At 37.7% G+C, this 17,043-nt stretch overlaps 1 protein-coding gene across 4 annotated transcripts in view; it reads left to right on the top strand.

The window, feature by feature from the left end:
- Positions 1-14,245, top strand: part of EIF2A (eukaryotic translation initiation factor 2A) — a 33,075-nt gene extending 18,830 nt beyond the window's left edge. For 3 of the 4 annotated variants that reach the window (XM_073359697.2, XM_073359698.2, XM_073359699.2), the window contains 6 exons: positions 2,129-2,245; positions 5,422-5,993; positions 7,686-7,802; positions 8,768-8,896; positions 9,994-10,134; positions 11,904-14,245. In XM_073359697.2, the coding sequence (XP_073215798.1) occupies positions 2,129-2,245; positions 5,422-5,993; positions 7,686-7,802; positions 8,768-8,896; positions 9,994-10,134; positions 11,904-11,969 (1,142 nt within the window). In that variant the 3' untranslated portion in view covers positions 11,970-14,245. The remainder of the gene's footprint in view (positions 1-2,128; positions 2,246-5,421; positions 5,994-7,685; positions 7,803-8,767; positions 8,897-9,993; positions 10,135-11,903) is intronic. The other variant, XM_073359700.2, reaches the window with a different exon arrangement.
- The last annotated feature ends 2,798 nt before the right edge of the window (positions 14,246-17,043 follow it).

The following is a 17,043-nucleotide window of genomic DNA, read 5'->3' as shown; positions in this document are numbered from 1 at the left end:
TTAGACTTGTCAAGGTTCCTTCCCCACTCTGAACTCTAGGGTACAGATGTGGGGACCTGCATGAAAACCTCCTAAGCTTATTTTTACCAGCTTAAGTTAAAACTTCCCCAAGATACAAACTATTTTAGCTTTTGCCTTTGTACTTTATCACTGCCACCACCAAACGTCTAACAGATACATAACCAGGAAAGAGCCCGTTTGGAAATGTCTTTCCCCCCAAAAACCCTCCAAACCCTACACCCCCTTTCCTGGGGAAGGTTTGATAAAAATCCTCACCAATTTGCATAGGTGAACACAGACCCAAACCCTTGGATCTTAAGAACAGTGAAAAAGCAATCAGATTCTTAAAAGAATTTTAGTAGAAGAAAAAGTAAAAGAATCATCTCTGTAAAATCAGGATGGTAAATACCTTACAGGGTAATTAGATTCAAAACATAGAGAATCCTTCTAGGCAAAACCTTAAGTTACAAAAAGTCACAAAACCAGGAATCTACATTCCATTCAGCACAGCTTATTTTCTCAGCCGTTTAAAGAAAACAGAATCTAATGCATATCTAGCTGGATTACTTACTAAGTTCTAAGACTCCATTCCTGTTCTGTTCCGGCAAAAGCATCACACAGACAGAGAGAAAGAGGCTTTGTTTCTCCTCATTGGTCATTTTGGTCATGTGCCAGCGAAATTTTCCTAGCGTCTTAACCTTTTACAGATGAAAGGGTTTTTCCTCTGGCCAGGAGGGATTTTAATGGTGTTTACAGTCTTGTCATAAATATAAAGGGAAGGGTAATCTGTTTGAGACAAGGAACATGCCTTACTTTCTTTTGTAAAATGCCACATACGTTTGCATTGCTACATAAAATGTGTGGTAATCCCCATTCTACATATTCTTTATGACCTAGTTTTGTCCTACCTTTTTCCACACAACTCCCATTGAAGTCCGTTGGAATCATCTGCGAATAGCTGAGAGTAGAAGCAGGCCCATTATATTCAGTTGTATATTTAACATCATAACTAATAATCTGAAATATTCCATATATGTGTGATGTGAGCAAATTCAAGTTACTACAAGAATCTGAACATACATTTCATGACTTTTGCATGTATACGTGGGAGCATATGTTTATTTATAATTTCCATAAATTTTATAAAGAAGGATTAAAACACTACTTTCTGTACTCTCTCATTTGTTTAGTCAAAAAAATCTAGAAAACTAGCGAACAACAGACTGAAACAGCACAGACACACATTTACATAACTAATGAAACTTTATTAATACATACTTCCAGTCCATGAACACAGATACCGCCTAATAATGTGGAAAATTCATTTGATATATAATATGTATTGTGTGTGCTTTTGTGTGTAACGTATACAATTCCACTGTGTTTAGACACTTAGATTTGTGAAACTGCAAAATGTAATTACATAAAAACACATCACATTTGAGATGAACTACATAGTCCACTTTTGTGCTTTACCACTCATGAATAATGATGGTCATTTCAAAGTCATGTTGGTAAAACTTTTATACTAACCACCAATTATTACATATACATGTGAACAGAAGGCAATGTTTATATTATATACTTATATATTTGCTTATATGCTATTTGTGTGTGCGTAAGTGAAATAGATATACATACAAAAGCTATTAATGTGCAAAATTATTTTGTTTTATTGGTAAACTGGTCTGGATGCTAGTTGACAGTTAGTCTTGGTCAAGCGGATAGCTTAATATAGTTATGTTAGTGTTATGCATCTATAAAAAATCTCTTCACACCACTTAAAAAAACCTCTTACCTTTGAATAATTCAAAATGAGTGAATGGGTTTTGCTCACACTTCCTCCATCCTCTTTAAATGAAAAAAGATCATCTTTGGGTTAAAATCAAGAAAGGAACATTTTAATTGAAAAGGAGAAGATGATAGAAAGTTCTGAGCATGTGATAAAGCATCATTAAAGAAAGTGTCTGTATAATCTTAATTATAGATTTCACAACTGGCCAAACTTAAAATTCTTTCTCTGTGTATATGGTAGTTTCTGTTAGTGGAGACTAAAATGTAGAGTCTCAGGATTACTAGGTGGTTTGCATGTTTAAAAAAAATCTTACTATGTTTTGTACCCTAATAGCTACGGCTGTGCTAGTAATAGCTAGTACAGAAGTTGATAAAACAGGAGCTTCATATTATGGAGAACAAACGCTGCACTACATTGCAACAAATGGAGAAAGTGCTGTTGTACAACTACGTAAGTGGCTTTTGAACATTTACATAGTGTTATGTCATTTGTTATTGGGAATTGTACTTAATGTATGCTAAAAATCTTACAGTTTCGGTGAAAACAGTGAACTACTGCTTGTCATTCAAATATGTTTCTGCACTAAACAGATATTAAGGTAGTGAATTTTGTTACCTCACACGATAAGAGTTTCTATGACCTCTCCCCTTTCTGTTTAATAATAGTGATGGACTGTTCAAAATAAAAACACTTAAAATTCCACTTCCGCTTCTTGAAACTTGAAAAACTGTTCAATTGAATCATGCTTGGTGGCATATGCTTTGCTATCCTGAAGTTCAACCAAAGCATGAAAGCATCCCACATGAGAAGGCCCCGCCTCTTTTCGAGGACATTCCATAATAAGCATAAGACTGTTAATACTGCCTTGCCCTCCACAAGGGCACACATACAAACTAATCATATCCCCTATGTACTGTAAAAAGAAGCATTGAAAAACAAAAAGGTTTACTATTTTGGAGGAAAAATCACTAAAACTTTTGGATGAGACCGTATTGCCAGCCCCCAAAGCTCAAAAATCATGAGTCAGGCTCACCAAAAATTATGAGATTATGTAAAAATGATAGATTTGGTGTTCTTTGTATGTGTCTTCTGCTTTTTGAGCCTTTTGAGTGCACTGGGGTCACATTTTGAAGCTTTCTCCACAGCTGTGGGGGCTAGAAATTTACTTTTTCTTTGAGAATGAAGGCTGAAATCATCACACGTCCACTTGACTCCAGGAGCTGGGGCTTTAAGGAAAACAATTATCATGAGACTCATGACAAAATCATGAGAGTTGACAACACTGAGAGATTTAAAACTGATATTTTTTTTGTAAAAATAAGGGTGTTTAATCCCAGTACCCTGGTTCAATACCAAAACCACTAATCTGTTTACCTAAAATTTCCTCTGTAATAGTTTTCTTCCCTTTTTTTCCTTAACTGTGGTTAGGCTTGTTTTGCACTGTTAAAGACTGTTGTGTGTCAAGAGTGTTGGGAGGCTGAAGGCCTGTCTACACTACAAACTTAAGTCGACCTATGTTAGGTCGACTTACAGCAACCACAGTAATTACTGCAGTGGTTCATGTCTACACTACCCTTCTCCTGTCAGTGGTGTGCGTCCTCACGAGGAGCACTTCCGCCAACTTAAGAGAGGCAGTGTGGGGGGCTGAGAGCTCAGGCTCTCAGGTCCGTGCACAGCTCCCCGCTGTGAGCCTGGTTGCCCTCCTCCCCTGGGCTCTCTGCTGCCCCCCAGGCTCTCCGCTCCCCACTGGGAGCCCGGCTGCCCATTTCCAGCAGGGAGCTCTGCACCCAGAAGGAGCCTCCAACCTGCCCTAGGGTGACAGCAGGGTGAATCAGGCTGGTAGGTTCCCTGCTTTCTTGTCTATTTCACTGGTGCAGTTAGGGCTTGTGCTTGTGTTTCTTAATACCCTCTTTGCCAACTGATATTTATATTTCAGATGCCTTAGTATGCCCCCATATTTCAAATATTTTTTTTTAAATGAAGCTTTGTAGTTAATAATCCTAATGTAGGTATTCTCTTTGGAGGGAAAAATGAAGTATGACTTGCTTTGTTTATAAAATTGGTTACTGCAACAACTATTTCCAGTGTGCATGGAAAAAAAAAATAGCTACAGGAATCAGTGATTGAAGCTCTTTAGATATACTGGGTCAACATTTTATTTTAAGAGTCATTACTTTAAGCACTAGAAATGCAGTTTACGTTGTACAAGTTTATAGGTAAAGATGTCTATATATACCACATGTGGCAGTGATAACCATGTGATAGTTGTAAAAATCATGTAATGAATCACATTTTTCATTAATCACTGAGCACCTCACTTGCACTGTGGCCACTAATCCATCTCCCCATAACTTAGTCTATTGTTCCAAATGTCTGAGCAGCTTCAGACCGCCCCCATTTTTTAATAAATATGCAACAAAAATGTTTTCTGTTCTTCCCTCGTGATTATCAGGGTCCAGACACCCATAGGGGAGAAGAAGGGGTCTGAATCCCAAGAATAAACAATTAAATCAACTGATTGTATATAGCAGGGATCAGCAACCTTTGGCATGCGGCCTGTCAGGGAAATCCGTTGGCAGGCTGGGACAGTTTGTTTTCCTGCAGCGTCCTCAGGTTTAGCCGATCGCAGCTCCCACTGGCCACGGTTCGCTAGTTCAGGTCAATGGGGGCCCCGGGAAGCGGTGTGGGCCAACGGATCTGCTGGCCGCCGCTTCCCACAGCCCCCGTTGGCCTGGAACGGCGAACTGCAGCCAGTGGGAGCTGCGATCAGCCGAACCTGCGGATGCTGCAGGTAAACAAACCGGCCCAGCCTGTCAGTGGATTTTCCTGATGGGCTGCGTGCCAAAGGTTGTCAATCCCTGGTATATAGTATTAGTGTATTGTAAAAGTATTGAGTAAGGTCTTTTATGAAAGCTGGTGAGACACTGGTGATTAATATCATTGTGAAATATATGTATTAACACTATATGAGGAATTAGGGATACTCACTGATATTGTGGTTTAAAGTGTGTCTCCTCTTGCTAAGGCAGAAGAGTAACGCAGTGGCTCAGTTTTGGGTGTCCTGAACAAGATGGCACGCCCACTTACTCCATTAAAAGAATGTCACTGGTGAGAGGTTCAGGTTGAGCAATACTCATTCCTAGTCTGGTGACAAATTAAAGTCCAGTATTTCACAACTATGTAGGCCTAGAAACAGGAATTTTGTACAACTATGAAAGAGGATATTTGTAGGTTTCCAGTGGGCCAGTGCTGCTAGTTTTGGAAGGTTCTGAGCTATCATACTTGAATATTGAGACAAAAAGGATTTTTCCACACAAAAAACTATTCTTACTATAGAAGTGGTGATGCTGACCAGTGAAGGAGAGGTAACTCACAATTGGGTGGGCAGGGGGGATGTTGGTTATGCTCAGTTTTATTTAGAGATTGCACCACATAAGACATTGGTTTGCAATATTAATTTCTACCAAAATCAAAAAAAGTTACCAAAAGTTAGTTTTTCTGGAATTGTGAATGACTGGACTTCAGGAAAGCTTTGTAATCGTGTTTTTTGTTTTTGTTTTTTATCTAGACAAATGTAAATGATACGATTTCATAATCTTAATTTATATATGTTTTTTTTTCTTTAGCAAAAAATGGTCCCATTTATGATGTAGTGTGGAATCCCAATTCCACAGAGTTTTGTGCTGTGTATGGTTTTATGCCTGCGAAGGCAACTGTTTTCAATCTGAAATGTGATCCTTTGTTTGATTTTGGAACTGGCCCTCGTAATGCTGCCTACTACAGCTCTCCTGGACATATCTTAGTACTAGCAGGATTTGGAAATCTCAGAGGACAGATGGAAGTATGGGATGTAAAAAACTACAAACTTATTTCCAAGCCACTGGCATCAGATTCTACATATTTTGCTTGGTGCCCTGATGGGGAACATTTTGTAACTGCTACGTGTGCTCCAAGGCTACGAGTTGGTAATGGGTACAAGATCTGGCATTATACTGGCTCTGTTCTACACCAATGTGAAGTCTCACCGAATGCAGAAATATGGCAAGTTTCCTGGCAGCCATTTTTAGATGGAACATTTCCAGCAAAAGCAGTAACTTACCAGGCAGTTCCAAGTGAACTGCCAAGTGCTGAGCTAAAGGTTGCCCAAGCTTATAGACCACCAGCTTTGAGAAACAAGCCTATAACCAGTTCCAAGCTGGTAAGTAAACTTCATCTCAATTATGTTGGCCCATCATTTCATTTGTACATGAAATTTGGTTGCAAAATACTTTATTAATTAGGAAAGTGGTTGGGAAATGATGACACCAATCTTGGGGGGTGGGTGGGTGGGTTTGTTTTTGTTTTTTAAGAAATAAACATTTGCCTTTTAATAGGCTTGTTTCACTGACTGCCCCATCTGCTCCCTGTTTGCAGGAATATGTGCTAGGAATGAAGTGAGCTGTAGCTCACGAAAGCTCATGCTCAAATAAATTGGTTAGTCTCTAAGGTGCCACAAGTACTCCTTTTCTTTTTGCTAGGAATGCTGTAATTTTATGGGGCAAATCCTCTTCCCTGCACAAAACTGCCCCTTAGACCAGCAGCACAAAGAGTTGCAAATGCTGCCTCCTCTTGCTGCTGCTGAACAACAAAGAGAGCCTGGGTGGTGGGTAAACTGTCACTCCAGTTGTGGTGTGTTCAGCTGGTTTTCATGAACCAACATGCTAGAGTCAGACATAAAACAGATTTGGCCAGGCTTGAGCCGGCGTTGAGGTAGTTGAGTGGTGGTTTGCCCTCCTTCAGTACACTTTGGGTATTTGTGACTCAATGATACTATTGGCAAGTCCACTGCAGCTTAGCTGTTTTCCTTATGTGGATCTACTCGTTTATTTAGCGTTGCTTTATTTTTTTTTTTTCTGTTTTCAGAAGTAGATTTGTGTGCGAAGATACTAAGTATAGTTAAGGATTACAGCCTTGACCTGTTTTTTATTTTTATTTTATTTTAGAAGGCTTTGATTTTGAGGCTTCTATCTTCCAAGGAGGCTTGGAAGATAGAAGCCTCAGGCCACAGGCTATCAGCAGTTAGTTATTACTAGGGCCCGACTTCACAGGTGCTGCATAAGCAGAGTTAGCAAGAAAGATTCAATCTGTAACAGAATTCAGGGAACTACATTCTGCCAGCTTGTATGGAGGAAAAATCAGAGTTGTGGGTGGAAAACATTTAAACCCATTTGAGCATTTAATATGTCTGACCTGCTAAAACTAGTTTTTCAGAAAATAACAGAGTATATTCCTGGTTTGGTTTTGGGTTTTCTTAAGATGAACAGCAAGGGGGAAAAAAGCTTCCTATCTTTACTACTTTAAGATGTAAAAAGAAAATCAAGTTCTGTCTGTCCTGTTTTTGCTTGAAGGACTAAAGAAATGGTGGGGGAGCTTTCTTAGCCCTTACCTGGAGGGGCAGGACTGTAAAATTGTTAACAAAGTGCTTTGCTTCCAACTATCTGTCAGGCATTTGAGTTAAATAGGTGTAAACAAACAGCAAAGTTTTTTAAACAGTCTGACTAAAAATCACCTTCGCACTCAATTGTTCAGGTTTTATATTCCTAGTATTTGCTTTAGTACTTTTGCAGCCATCTATAGATGCCTCTAGGAGAGACAGGACAGACAAGTCCTAAAAGGCTAGTGTAAAAAACAAAGGAAAATCTTTTTAGGGGGTGACACTTTTTTCAGGGTGCCTTCAATCATCAAAAGAAGCAGAAAGGGCATAAACCCATTTTTTGTCCTTTGCAGGTCACCTTTTAAACTGTGGTACTTTAACACGTAGAAAAGTTTTTCTAGAGTTTTCATTCTTTTGTAGGATATTTTGAAGTATGGCACATGCATTTCAGAAATGTCAATCTTATGTGTCCCTTAGCATGAGGAGGAGCCACCTCAGAACATGAAACCACAACCAGGAAATAGTGATAAGCCATTATCAAAGATGGCACTTAAAAATCAAAGGAAGCACGAAGCAAAGAAAGCTGCTAAACAGGTACTGCTAGCGTCAGCCCTCTTAAGGATAACGTTACATTAGCTTTTGCAAATGTGTTGACTAGTCCTGCAGTAACAAACTTTGGATTGCACTAAAAGTAATATCTATTCATGGCCATGTGTGTGAAATTTCAGGGGACTGGATGGCACGTGTGATACACCTTTTAAGTCATTCACTTGAAATTGGCCCAGGTTGATAGTGACCGACAGTTGTTACCATCGGTTGGTTGTTCATTAGTCTGTGTGAAGTGAAATGAATTGGAAGCGTCAGTTCTGTTCACATAAACATCACACGCTTCATCCTTCCAGTCCCTAAGATTCTGTTCAACTCTTTGCAGTCTCAGGTGAGAGGCAAAAGACTGAATGGTTTTGAAAACCGAAATATTGTCTCACCCTTTAAATGTGGTCTTCCTATAGGTCAGGGTGGAGGCATGATAGCAGGGCAGAGCAAATAAGCTTGTACTTTTGCAGCTACCTGTACTGTATCTGTTCTATGGCTAGATGGCAGATTTCAGCTTTTGATGTTAGCTCTATAACTTCCACAATTACTAAAACCCTTCTAAAGTGTATAATGCTTTTGCTTCATAAATTAGACCTGATTTTGGTTTTTCTGGTAGTGGGGAGGATGGACCACCAGCTCTTATAAGAAATGTTTGTGGATGTATATTTGTAGTTTCATTCCTACCAATTTCATTATACTAAGCATGATTCTTGTCTGTCTCGGTGGGAAGAAAGAAGACACAGTATATTGGAACTCTAATATTATAGCTAACATTTTCTGATAGGATCTCGGTCTCAAATAATATAATATGTAACTGAAAACTGTTTACAAACAATAGAGAGCACCAGAGGACTAATGAAAGGGAGAAATATTCAACAGCTTTTCTAGGTTTCCATGTTATAAAACAACAGAGCTGTTGTTTAAATGGTTTACAGGAACAGTAGATGAAGTTTATTAACTTACAGGAGGCCAAAACTGATGGGAACCAGGAATCAACACCATCTCCAGCATTACAGAATGTACCACACAGCACTCTGCCTTCTGTGACATCTGGAGACCCTGAGGTAGACAAAAAAATAAAGAATTTGAAAAAGGTGAGAAATTTTTCTAATGAAGAATAGTTTCCTCTTGGAGAAAGTCCTGAAGGGCTAGTCTGATTGTGGAGATGACTAATATCAGTGAGGTGTAGGGTGTACATAGAGCATACACCGCAGGCAACTGCTCTCCTCTGCTTTCTCATAGTGTAAAGTAGCACAACAGTAGCCACTTAAAAATGAGCCTGTCAGTATAGTGTCTAAGCATGTAAAGAAAATTGAGACTTGTCCAGAACAGCAGTAGCTTTTCCATTCTCTTCTCTTCCATTCTCAAGAACTGCTGGCTCTCTTCAAAAGGGCAGATGATATAGCTGGTCAATATTTGTGAAGGAACTAAGTGAGCTTCCTAACCTTGCTTTGCAAATCCTAGTCTTATTTAGGATCTGGGAAGGCTGCTCTGACTTGAGGTTGGGGGAAGAGAGGGTTGGTGGTGTTTATAGTGCAGGACTGCCAGGAAGGTATAAAGTTTACCTTTGATGGACATGTATCTCCTGTAGATCCTATCAACTCTGTGCAGAGAGGGAGTCACTGGAGGACAAAGGAAGTCAGTCTGTCTGTCTTCTCAGTCCCAAGCCCACAAAGGAACCCAAGTGTACTGCTTGTGTAGCTCTGTCAGCTTTGGAGTTCTTTGATTTAAATCCTTTCAAACAAGGGTAGAGTCACATTTGGCCAGGGCTAGAGAAGTTTTTCTATTTCTGCACTGCACAGCAGGCCATCTTTTCTTTGGTTCATAATACAGCCATGCTGAGAAAAGATGTATGGAGAAGGGGAATATTTACAGTGGAGGAGTTCTCTTTCTGAATCTTAGATGTAGCTTCCCAGTACAAGAAATTATCCTCCTTTTAAATTGTTGTTGTTACTACTTTAGGGTCAGATTTTATGGTGTTTACATTTCAAATGCATAAAATAATCTTCCAAACTCCTCCGGTACTAGATAGATGTTTCTCTACTCGGGTCTATTCATGACGAAAATAAGATAGGTTGTTAGGTTATCTTGGTTTCTGTTGATGTGAAATTCTGGTTTAGGTATATAAATGAAAAGTCGATGCATTTCTATTGCTAAGTCTTCCCATCAGAGTATCTCCTTCTCTGTTAAGATTATCAACTGGAAACCCAGAAAACTGAACATTTCTGTTCCTCTCTTGGCTCTCCCATACTTCTGTTTTCCACAGAAACTGAAAGCAATTGAGCAGCTGAAGGATCAAGCAGCTACTGGAAAACAGCTAGAGAAAAACCAGGTATTACTAACTTGCATGTGTTTTTATTCAGGATCATACTACTTTTCAATGCACTTAAAGGCATGTCTTCATGTTCAGCGCCACAGCTGTACCATGCAGCGCGTCCAGTGAAGATGCTCTATGCTGACGGCATAATAAAACCACCTCCGTGAACAGCAGAAGCTATTTGAGTGGGAGAAGCTAATCCATAGTACATTTCAAATATAATTCTGGTTAAGTACCAAAAAGAGTGTGGCTCTCTGTCTCTCTCCCATGTCAAAATTAAATGAAGTGAAAGAACTTACCTAAAAAGAGGTAAAGTTTCTCTTCTCAAATTCATCTCTAAAGAGGCAGGGCCACTAGTGCTGAGGAACTACTAGGGAGCATAGCCAATAGAACACACAGAGGAGCAAAGGAATCGGGATGTCTTCGGTCGCCATTGGCAGCTATAGGTCCCTCCCCATCACAGCACTCTTATTGCCTACCATTTGTTTTCTGCAGCCATCTATGCCATTACCCACACTCCAGGGGTTACACAGCACTTGATTAGGTTAATGCTTGATGAAGAACATTAACTTATGCTGCTTTTACTATCATAAGGTACACAAATTTTGGATGGCAGCATGCTGTCTTTGGCTACTTCTCAACTCTGTTGCTCCTTCAGCTGGCCAGACCCCTTTTTTCACACAAATTCCCCCTTCAGCAGATACAAGAAGCTGCTGGTGGAGGGTGGGGAAGTATACTCGGAATCTCTCCATGCATTTCCACCGTAGCGTTACCCAACCCGATTACCTCTTGAACAGGCTTTTGTATCCTTTCTCCCCAAGTGGACTAGTATGGAGCATAGAAAGCTTTATGAATATAGAGGAGAGTCTTGTGGTCAAGTGATACTTGGGACGAACTGAGTTCTATCTCTAGCTCTGGCCCAAACTTCCTGACCTTGAACAACTATCTTAACCTGTGGCTCTCAGTTTCCTCGTCTGTAAAATGAAGATAATACCTCTCAGGAACATTGTGAGGCTAAACATTGAATTTAAAAATCATGTCTATTTGAAACCCTTTCTGTGGTATAGTCGCAAGTAACAACAGACTCTGCTAAGATTACCATAGCAGAGAGATGAGGGAAAATATTTTTCTCAATTTTTTAAATTTGTTTGCATTTCATAGCACTTAATGAAATTGACTATGCTCCATCTCCATTATGTAGTTTGTCAATTTCCCCTGTTGCTTTATGGGTCTTTAAAATGGTGCTAAGGAGAGGAAAAACTGGAAAAAAAAAATAGGATAATGTGATTATAAAGCCACAAAAATTGGCAGACACACTCTGAGGCAAGTGTAGTTCTTAAACCTAGTTTTAACTCATTTTTTGGGAATTCACTAGATTTCAGGTTGACAGTGACACTTTCACACTTGTAAAACACATTGAATGTATGTTTGATATAAGGAACTATAAGTGCAAAGAATTATTACTGTATTGTAAGGTGTGTGGACAGCGTATGTAATGGACTGATCCAAAATAGCAATAATATGGAGTCTTCAATTTAAAAATTAGTATTTTTATACACTAGCAATTCGCATGCATAATTTGAACATTAAAACAGAATGTGGTACTATATCAGCCTCTGTGTATTTTGATTCTTTATAATGCCTGCTGCTGTTAAATTACTGCAATCTTATTTTTTGCTATTTGTTACATATTAGCAATTATGTACATTATATATTGACTTAAACATTGCTGTTTTACTTCCTGTGTAATAAGCAAAATGTATGATCTTGTGTTATTTTTCTAGTTGGAGAAAATTCAGAAAGAGGCGGCTCTCCTAAAGGAGCTAGAAGATTTGGAACTAGGCTTGTAAAACAGTAGTGAAAAGGAATTGGATTGTTACACAAAATCAGTGCAAAATGGGGTGCATTTTAACCTGAACAGAACAAAGAATATCCTTCAACTGCAGATGGCTGAGGAAGGACAAGTTTACATATTTGCTGCACACCTACATTTGTTAACCTTTTAAAAAAAAAAAAATCCGTGCATGTGCAAAATTGTAATCAAACAATGTATATTCAGTCAGTCATTCCTGCTTCCATTCAAAACCAGAAACACATTCACTCAAAGTTCTAAAATGGTGTTGCTTAAAAATCAAAACAAGTATTTTTTTTGTTTTGTGTTTTTGGCTTTTTGGTTGATCTACCAATTTGATAGCTTTATTAAACTTAAGGTACATGTGACCCTTATGCAATAATAGGATTGCAATCAATAATAAAGAGCATTTAACATTAAAAAAATTGTTGGTTTTGTGTTACCAAGTCAGAACTTGTAAAATGTACCAACCATTTCCAAGTTACCGCAATACCATCAACTTGAAATCTACTAAACTTATAAAAATGAGTTTAAAATATTTTCACTTGCTATACCTGCTCCTGTCTTTCCCCATACCAATTTGTTGCAGTTTTGCAATCACATTTTCCTTTTTTTTTTTTTTTTAAATCCTTTCCCCTTTTGCTGGGTTTTTGTATGTGACCCATACAAACAAAAAGGAAAACAGATTATACGAGGAAACCACCAAAACTGACTCTACACCATGTGCTATCAAATGCACAAAGTAAACAGAGAGAAAATTCAATGATCTCTCCGTTTATAGTAATATTAGGCCTAATTGTGCAATCTGATTCATATGGGTGACCCTTAAACCAATGTAGAGTCTCAGTGAAATCAATGGAGCTCTGCATAGAGGTGGGAGATTGCCCATATGGATGAGACTAAAAGATCAGAGCCATGGATGTTACTTGAATAGTAGGATTTTTTTTTTTAAATCGAATATAAAGTATATTTTCTTAATTGATGATATCCCATTAAATTATCACGGAAACACACTTGCAAACCTTCTAATTGATCATTGTTGTTTAGATGGTATAACATTTTCCATTCTTTAAAAAGTAATCTTTCCTTACATTTTGTTTCTATTACACAATTCACAATCACACTTTTATTAATTTACATTGTGTAAATGTTTTCTCTTTGTTTTGTTACAAAACAGTCAACAGTTTTATACTGAAACAGTTTTGAAGAAAATAAGGATTTAAAGATTTTTAAATTTTTATGTTAGAAGAATAAATGCAAAATTAAATTCTTTGATTTATCTGGTGTCTCCCTCAGTTAATCTGATTTAAAAATGTATTTGTTTGTAATTTTTTTAAACATACATTTAGACATATAATTGCTTTGTAATGTTTAGTGTCAGTACATTACCACATTTGTTAAAGGAAAAACACATGAGATTGTTAACAAAAATGGAAAAGAAACAGTTTATTTTAAACTGAATTCAGCTTATTTGATTTTGTGTCTTGATTGAAAAAAATTATCTTGACTTTTCAGAATAGTGTAAAAATGAGCCATTATGGTTCAATTGAAATTCTTGTGCAAAAATCTATTACTCATTTTAGAGCAGTGGTTTTCAACCTGTGGTCTGTGGATCCGCGGAAGTCCACAGATTATGTCTAAGATATCCAAACGGGTCTGTACCTCCATTCAAAATTTGTTAGGTGTCTGCAAATGAAAAAAGGTTGAAAACCACTGTTTTAGAGGACTTCACAGTTCCTCAATGCAGCAACAATCAATGGAAATGTAATGGTTGCCCTCTAGTGGAAGAATCACATTACTGTTTAGACAAATATGGAACTTTCACTCTTGTGGCAGTGCTGAACATAAGAATTTGGAATCAAAGTGAATCATAAACATTGGAGATTAAAAAGACCTATTTAGACCATCCATTCCATCTCCTTTCCAATGTCTGATTGTTTTCTACAGTACATTTCCTGGTTTGACCAATTTGGTTATAAATGTCTGAAGTGATAGGGCTTCTACCATGTTCTCTGACAGTTCCACATCCTAATAAGTCTGTCAAGAAGTATTTCCTGTTATGTGGCTTAAATTTCTCCTTTTAAAAATTACACCTCTATTTGCTGTGCTGCATAGTTCCTCTCTCTCTCTTTGTAGTTAACACCCTTTAAAAAACAAAAATGGTTTATGTATCACACAGAGTTATTTCCTAACCAAGCTGCCCATATTTAGCTCTGTCAATCTTTTCTACTAAGTCAAAACTTCTAGCTTCTTCATCCCAAATGCATAAAACAACTCTTAACGAAAAACATCTTAATTCACATGAAAATCTTTGTTACAGTTAAGGGGGCTAAGAGCAATTCAGAAGGAGAGATTATTATGAACACTAAAAATGAAGGAAATACCGGTAGTTGGTGTGTGCATGCCTTAACTAGGTATTAAAGAAACCGTTCATTTGCAAGCTAGTCAGTTTCCGCCCCCCCCAAAAAAAAAAAGTTACCAGTACTGTTGGATATTATGTTTTCTCTGCCAATTTTTTTGTGGTTCTATTGAACTTTTTTCCTATTTTTTTATAAGGTTTTCTCTTCCCTGTTGCTGTGTGAAATACCCACACAAGCAACCAGAAAAACTGGCTATGCACAAAGTGCTGTCAAATCCAGAAAACAGACTGGAAAAATAGAAGAATTGCTTATCTTTAAGTTACAGTATCCTTAAGTGCTACTTCTAATGGTAATACATTTAAAATAAACAAGGTAAGCATGTGATTTTTAACCCTTTAAGGCTGCTGCCAGAATTAAGTAACCTGACATGATTCCCATTATTTTAGTGTTTAGAGGTTTTCAGTGATGTCTGGTTTTGAATTTTGTCTAGCAATCTGAACTATCAATTGTCTTTTTGTGGGGAAAAATATCATTATGGCTGGCTGGCTGGGCTATTGAATTTAGATTAGTCGTCCTTTCTGAAGATTGCGTAACACAGATGTCCTAAGAAAAAGTGTAGTTATGGAGATGGTCCTTTCCTAGTGCAGCTGCTACAGCCCTTGAGCCCTTGGAAACTGAGAGCTGTAGTCAGAGAGCACATGAAACTAGGAGCAAGCATCTGACCTGCAGGAACCCAAATACCAGGCTTCCTGTGTCTTTTGTTGGAATAACAGAGATGAGCGACCCAGTGCTCAGGAAGTGCTGCTAACTCTCATTTTATTGCCAGTCTTGTGATATTCGGTGTTTTACTTAAAGCTCCTAGGAACAAGTGATTATGCAAGACTGTCAGCTTTTATTTAAAAAAAAAAAAAGTTTCTATCCCTCATGATAGCAGAGAAAACTTGAAAAAATTGACTCAGGTGTACCTTAAAGGGTCAAAACTTGGGCTGTTAATTAATCGCAGTTAACTCACATGATTAACTCAAAAAAATTAATCACGATTAATTGCACTTGTAACAATAGAATACCAAATGAAATTTATTAAATATTTTTGGATGTTTTTCCACATTTTCAGTATTGATTTCAATTACAACACAGAATACAAAGTGCAGTGCTCACTTTATTTTTGATTACAAATATATGCACTGTAAAAATGATAGACAAAAGAAATACTAATTTTCAATTCATGTCATACAAGTACTGAAGTGCAATCTCTTTATCGTGAAAGTGTAACAAATGCAGATTTTTTTTTTTTTGGTTGCGTAACTGCACTCAAAACCAAAACGGTGTAAAACTTTAGAGCCTACCAGTCCACGCAATTCTCCTACTTATTCTGCCTATCGCTAAGACAAACAAGTTTGTTTACATTAATGGGAGATGCTGCTTCCTGCTTCTTATTTACAATGTCACCTGAAAGTGAGAACAGGCGTTGCAAGATATACTAAACATTTGTATGCCCTTTCCATGCTTCAACCACCATTCCAGAGGCCATGGTTCCATGCTGATGCTCATTTAAAAAAAAAAAAAAGCTTCAATTAAATTTGTGACTGAACTCCTTGGGGGGAGAATTGTATGTCTCCTGCTCTGTTTTACCTGCATTCTGCCATATATTTCATGTTATAGTAGTCTCAGATGACAACCCAGCACAGGTTCGTTTCACAGCAGATTTGACAAAATGCAAAGAAGGTACCGATGTGAGATTTCTAAAAATAGCTACAGCACTCTACTCAAGGTTTATGAATCTGAATTGCCATCCAAAATCTGAGAGGGACGAGGTGTGGAGCATGCTTTTAGAAGTCTTAAAAAAGCAACACTGATGTGGACACTACAGAACCCAAACCACCAAAAAAGAAAATCAACCTTCTGCTGGTGGCATCTGACTCAGATGAGGAAAATGAACATGCATCGGTCCGCATTGCTTTGGATCGTTGTTGAGCAGAACCCATCATCAGCATGGAAGCATGCCTTCTAGAATGGTAGTTGAAGCATGAAGGGACATATGAATCTTTAGTGCATCTGGCACATAAATATCTTGCAACACCAGCTACAGCAGTGCCATGCAAAGGACTGTTCTGACTTTCAGGTGACATTGTAAACAAGAAGCAGGCAGCATTATCTCCTGCAAATTGTAACCAACTTTGTTTATCTGAGTGATTAGGTAGGACCAAGAAGTAGACTGAGTGGACTTGTAGGCTCTAAAATTTTAGATTTTTATTTTTAATGCAGGTTTTTTTGTACATAATTCTACATTGGTAAGTTCAAAAAAGATAGAGATTGCACCACAGTATTTCGTATTAGGTGAATTGAAAATGTTTGGGGTTTTTTTAGTACAAATATTTGTAATAAAAATAAATATAAAGTTAGCACTGTACACTTTGTATTCTGTGTTGTAATTTAAAATAATATATTTGAAAATGTAGTAAACATCCAAAAATATTTAAAATAAATGGTATTCTATTAACAGCACGATAAATCGTGATTACGTTTTTTTAATTGCTTGACAGCCCTAGTCAAAACCCAAAGGCAAATAAAAATTATTTTTTTTAAAATCATGTCTTTTATGGTCCCTGACTCATGATTTTTGAATACTTGGGATTGGAAATACTGGAGAAGCCTTAATGTGTGTTTCTGTATTGAGGTAGGGCTACCTAGGGGGAAAGAGGTTCCTTCTCC

Source organism: Lepidochelys kempii, chromosome 9, assembly GCF_965140285.1.
Source record: "Lepidochelys kempii isolate rLepKem1 chromosome 9, rLepKem1.hap1, whole genome shotgun sequence".
Taxonomy (NCBI): Eukaryota; Metazoa; Chordata; order Testudines; family Cheloniidae; genus Lepidochelys; species Lepidochelys kempii.
This window is presented reverse-complemented; position numbering and strand designations above follow the sequence as displayed.